This window comes from Anas platyrhynchos, chromosome 30 (assembly GCF_047663525.1).
Source record: "Anas platyrhynchos isolate ZD024472 breed Pekin duck chromosome 30, IASCAAS_PekinDuck_T2T, whole genome shotgun sequence".
Taxonomy (NCBI): Eukaryota; Metazoa; Chordata; class Aves; order Anseriformes; family Anatidae; genus Anas; species Anas platyrhynchos.
Genome location: NC_092616.1, coordinates 5568713 through 5574645, shown reverse-complemented (window position 1 = coordinate 5574645; position 5933 = coordinate 5568713). Strand labels below are relative to the sequence as shown.

Genomic DNA, 5933 nt, shown 5'->3' with positions numbered 1-5933 from the left:
ATGGGGCTAGTGCCGCTGGGCTGGGCAAAAGGCAGGGAGGTGAGCAGAGGGCAGGGAGGTCAAGAGCTGGAACTCAAAACCTGCCTCAGGGGAATGGCCAGCCATGCCGGTCTTGGTCCTGGCCCATAGCCCTGCAGACCTGGAGCTGGGCTGTCTGCAGATGCCCCCATGGGACGTGGCTGGGTCAGGGCAGAGCCGTGGGCTGGAGGAGGCTGCAAAGGAAGGAGGGCCATGGCAGGAGGGGACCCTGAGGATGCCTTTGGGATTGTAATGCGGGGAGCTCGACCAAGCCCTGAATGTGCACTGCCACTGAATGTGGCTGTAGCAGAGGGGACCCCCAGCCAGCCCCTCGATGGGGCTCTGCCAGCCCCTCGCCCTCCCCTCTGCAGTGACGTCATTGCTGCCCAGGGGGCCCTCTGATGCGCGGGATGATGTCACAGTGCCTGCCGGCCAGCCCTTCTGAGGGCCAATCAGGCTGCTGCAGTGGCAGTGACCTCACTCCAGCCCCCTCCCCACGGCCTGCCTCTCCCCTTCCCTCTCCCCTGTCTGGACCCCGGGGACAAAAGTCGGTGTTATGCAGCAGCTTTGCAGTGGTGGCCTCCGTGGTGGTTTTGCCAGGGAGGACATCTGCCCATGTGCCAAAAGGACCTACTACCACCAAGATGCATTTGGTGCTTTGAGCTGTCACTGGCAGAGGTCTTGCAAAGTCTTTCTGCAGTTGTGCCCAGGGACCTTCACTCCATTGTCCTGGGTTGGGGCTTTCACTTCAGCTGAACCTGTGTTGGTTGTGTTCATATTAATGCCTTCTAATTTCCCTAGTTGGAAGGGGACATATTCCCAGACTGGAGCAAGATGCTGGGATCTGCCACAGCCACTCAGTCACCTGCTCTAGAATCTTTCAGTCTGAGTTTGTCACACATGACCCAGCATGAGTTTCTCAGGGTCCCAACAGTCATTTTAATTGCGGGTGTTGTGGTTTGACCCGTCTAGCAGCTAAGCTCCACAGAACCATTCGCTCACTCACCCCCCGCTGTCTCTGGGATGGGGGAGAGAAGCAGAAAGAAATGAAAGCATGTGGGTTGAGATAAAGACAGTTTATTAGGACAGAAAATGGACTTATTCTAACAGATCCAAACCCTTCTTGTGCTGGGAGCTGGAATCCTGGAAACAGCACACCAAGTTGGGCCTCACCTGGGCAGAGCAGAGCGGGGACCATCACTTCCCTTGACCTGCTGGCCACTCATCTGTTGATGCAGCCCGGGATGCAGTTGGCCTTCTGGGCTGCAAGAGCTCACTGCTAGCTCATGTTGGGCCTTGCATACACCCGAACCCCCAAGTCCCTCTCTGCAGGCCTGCTCTCAGTGAGTTCTTCTCCTAGTCTGTACTCACATCCAGGATTTCCCGGGCCCAGTTGCAGCACCTTGTTCTTGGACTCGTTGAACCTCATTAAGTTCATGTGGGCCTACTTCTCAAGCCTGTCCAGGTCCCTTTGGATGGCGTCTCTTCCTGCTATTGTATCAACCACACCACTCAGCTTAGTGTCGTCAGCAAACTTGCTGAGGGTGCACTCAATCCCACTGTCTATGTTATTGATAAAGGTATTAAACAATATCAGTCCCAGGACAGACCCCTAAGGGATAACACTCATCACCAGCCTCTACTTGGACATACAGCCTTCGAGCACTACTCTCCCAGTGCGACCTTCAAGCCAACACCTTATCCACTGAATGGTCCAGCCATCAAATCCATACCTCTCCGACTTGGAGATCAGGATGTCATGTAGAACTGTTTTAAGAGCCTTAAAGAGGTCCAGGTAGATGACATTGGTCAGTCTTCCCTTGTCAACTGATACTGTCACTCCATTGTAGGCCACCAGATTGCTCAGGCACCATTTGCCCTTGGTGAAGCCATGCTGGCTGTCCCAGATCACCTCCTTGTCCTGCATGTGCCTTAACATTGCCTCCAAGAGGACCCATTGCATGATCTTGCCAGGCACAGAGGTGAGGCTTACCCTTCTGTAGTTCCCCCAGTCTTCCTTTCTAGCCTAATTAAGAGTGATGTTTCCCTCTTTCCTTTTCCCAGTCACCAGGGACTTTGCCTTACTGCCACGACTTTTCAAATATGATGGAGAGTGACTTGGCAACTACATCAGCCAATTCCCTCAGGACCCTCAGATGCATGTCAGCAGGCCCTGTAGATTTGTACTTGTTTAGTTACATCAGGTGGTCTCAAACCTCCTCTTCACTTACAGTGTGTGCAACTTTGCTCCCCCAGCCTCCATCTAGAGGTTAAGAGAACAAAAGACTTTGAAAGCCTGACTGGCAGTGAAGACTGAGGCAAAGAAATTGTTGAGTACCTTAGCCTTCTCCATGTTTGTTATTAGCAGTTCACCATTCTCATCCATCAGAGGAGATACTCTCTCCTTGTCCTTTCTTTCCAGAGCAAAGTACCTATAGAAGCCCTTCTTGTTATTCTTTGCATCCCTCACCAAGCTCGGTTCCATCCGTGCTTTGGCTTTCCTTATGCCATCCCTGCACATCTGGACTGCATCCCTGTACTCTTCCCAGGCACTGGAATAGGCTGTCCAGGGAAATGGTTGAGTCACCATCCCTGGATGTATTTAAAAGATGTTTAGATGTAGAGCTTAGTGATATGGTTTAGTGGAAGATTTGTTAGTGTTAGGTCAGAGGTTGGACTCGATGATCTTGAGGTCTCTTCGAACCTAGAAATTCTGTGATTCTGTGATTCTGTGAAGTGAGAGAAATCCCCAAGTGTGCAGGAACAGAAAAACCATACTTACCTATAAAAATGAAAACAAGCAAAACACAGGTCTGACATCAGATATGCTGGGAGTCATTTATGGAAAGAGGCAATAATTTTATAACTATTGAAAAAACTCCAGGAAATCACTTTCTTCACAGAATTCAAGAGCTCCTCGTTCCTCAAGCTGTAGATGAGGGGGTTCAGCACTGGAGGTACCACCGAGTACAGAACAGCCACCACCAGGTCCAGGGATGGGAAGGAGATGGAGGGGGGCTTCAGGTAAGAAAAAGCTCCAGTGCTGACAAACAGGCAGACCACGGCCAGGTGAGGAAGGCATGTGGAAAAGGCTTTGTGCTGTCCCTGCTCAGAGGGCATCCTCAGCACGGCCCTGATGATCTGTACATAGGAGAGCACAATGAACACAAAACATCCAGAAGCAAAGCATGCACTAACCATGACAAGCCCAACTTCCCTGAGGTAGGAGTGTGAGCAGGAGAGCTTGAGGATCTGGGGAATTTCACAGAAGAACTGGTCCACGGCATTGCCTTGGCAGAGGGGCAGGGAAAATGTGTTACCAGTTTGCAGCAGAGCATTGAGAATCCCACTGCCCCAGGCAGCTGCTGCCATCTGGGCACAAGCTCTGCTGCCCAGGAGGCTCCCGTAGTGCAGGGGCTTGCAGATGGCAACATAGCGGTCATAGGCCATGACAGTAAGAAGAGAATATTCTGCTGAAAACAAGAAGACAAACAGGAAGACCTGTGCAGCACATCCTGCATAGGAGATGGCCCTGGTGTCCCAGAGGGAATTGGCCATGGCTTTGGGGACAGTGGTGGAGATGCAGCCCAGGTCGAGGAGGGCAAAGTTGAGGAGGAAGAAGTACATGGGAGTGTGGAGGCGGTGGTCGCAGGCTATGGCTGTAAGGACGAGGCCGTTGCCCAGGAGGGCAGCCAGGTAGATGCCCAGGAAGAGCACGAAGTGCAGGAGCTGCAGCTCCCGTGTGTCTGTGAATGCCAGGAGGAACTCGGTGATGGAGCTACTGTTGGACATTTGATTCCCCTGGGAATGGGGACCTGTTGAAGAAGGAAAATGCAGTGACAGTTTTGGACAGACGTCTTTGAGTGAAACCTACTCAGTTTGTTGCAGAAACCTCTGAAACTTAGTGATACACTGTCTGCATTCCTTGTCACATCAGACGCACATTCATTAAAAGAGGGTGTTGTGGTTTAACCCTGCTGGCCACACAGCCATTTGCTCACCCTCCCCCTTCCCTCTCTGGGATGGGGTAGAGAATTAGAAAGAAATGAAAGCCTGTGAGTTGAGATACAGGCAGTTTATTAGGACAGAAAAGAAAAGAAAATAATAATTATAGTGATTCTAGTACTACTACTGTTCATGTTTAGAAAACAAGTGATGCACAATGCAATTACTCACCACCTGCTGACTGATGCCCAGCCTATCCCCCAGCAGCCAGTCCCCCCACCCAGCCAGCCCCCCTATATTAATTGTTCAGCATGATGTCAGATGGTATGGAATACCCCTGTGGCCAGTTTGGGTCAGCTGTCCTGATTTTGTCCCCTCCCTGCTCCCGCTGCACTCCCAGACTGCCTGCTTGCAGGACAGCATGAGAAGCTGAAAAGTCCTTGGCTTAGTGGAAGAACTGCTCTGCAACAATTAAAAATTCAGTGTGATATCAACATTATTCTCATCCTAAATCCCAAACACAGCACCCTACCAGCTACTAGGAGGAAAATTAACACTATCCTAGCTGAAACCACGACAGAGGGGAAATCCAAAGCACTTGGATTTCTTTCAACCTGAACACTAGCGAGTCCTGAGAGTCAGAAGTGTACCCTGGGCCTTAGTGCAGCATCAGAAGGTCTGGTCTCTCCATTGGTCTTCTTCCTACCTTTGCCCCATCCTTCCTCTCTAAGTGCTAGGATGACCACACTCAGAAGTTTCTCTGAAAAGGAACAGAACATAGCAGGGGGGGTCCAGATCCAAAGTGCAGCTCTCCAATCTCCTCTCTCTCTCCTTCTCAGCCCAGATGTGCAGAGACTAATGGGAGATGGCTCCTCACTCAGACAGCCAGACCAAGTTACGTCCTTGTGGAGAATAGCTTGACTTGACACCACAAGGAGGCTGATGTGTTTCCTAAGGTGGAAAGCCTGCTTACTTCCCATGCCCTGTCAACTGCACTGCCCAGGTGACACAGATTAGAAAACAGGGAAATGGCAGAAGATGAGGTCTTCTGAAGAGATCGTTGGCATATTACCCACCGTCTTGCACTGCATTGTCTGTGGTCCCAGAAGTCAGATGGGTGATGGAACACCTCATTGTTATGCAGACACATCTGTGGCAGGATGTTCAGGGTCATTTTTGGAACTGCACCTGAAACCCCATCCCTAGAGAGCCTGAACACAATAGCAGGAGCAGCATGAATGGGTGGAGAAAATGTGGGGAAATATCACAGTGCTCACTCAGTGGAAGACAAAGAGGCAGAGAACCCCCCCAGAAAGCCTCACCCAGTTGTGAACAGACCCCAGGGATGCTGAGCAGTCACTGGCAACCCCTCTGTCATGCAATAGGAAAGGGGAGCATGCCCACCAAGAGGCACCTCTCCTCTTCTGGGGCTCTGGTTGCAGACATGGCAGCTCATGCCCTGGACACCATGATCAGCCCCACACGATCCAGCAGTGATTGCCTGCAGCCCAGAAGGCTAACTCCATTCTGGGCTGCATCAACAGAGGAGTGGCCAAAAGGTCGAGGGAGGTGATGGTCCCCCTCTGCTCTGCCCAGGTGAGGCCCAACTTGGAGTACTGTCTCCAGGTCTGCAGTTCCCAGCACAAGAAGGATGTGGAGCTGTTAGAGTGGGTCCAGAGGAGGGCCACAAAGATGATCAAGGGGCTGGAGCACCTCCCCTATGAAGAAAGGCTGAGAGTGCTGGGGATGTTCGGCCTGAAGAAGAGAAGGCTTCGGAGTGACCTCATTGCCACCTTTCAGTATTTGAAGGGGACGTATAAAAAAGATGGAGAAGGACTCTTTACTTGGGTAGATAATGATAGGACAAGGGGGAGTGGTTTTAAACTAAAAGAGGGCAGATTCAGATTAGAGATTAGGAGGCAATTCTTCACTCAGAGTGTGGTGAGGCACTGGAACAGGTTGCCAGGAGA

General features: G+C 51.4%; 1 protein-coding gene across 1 annotated transcript; it reads right to left on the bottom strand.

The window, feature by feature from the left end:
* Positions 1 to 2853: 2853 nt before the first annotated feature.
* On the bottom strand, positions 2854 to 3900 carry LOC113841214 (olfactory receptor 14C36-like). Its single transcript, XM_038171636.2, has one exon. The coding sequence runs from the start codon at positions 3808 to 3810 to the stop codon at positions 2854 to 2856; it is 957 nt and encodes a 318-aa protein (XP_038027564.2). The 5' UTR covers positions 3811 to 3900.
* Positions 3901 to 5933: the final 2033 nt, after the last annotated feature.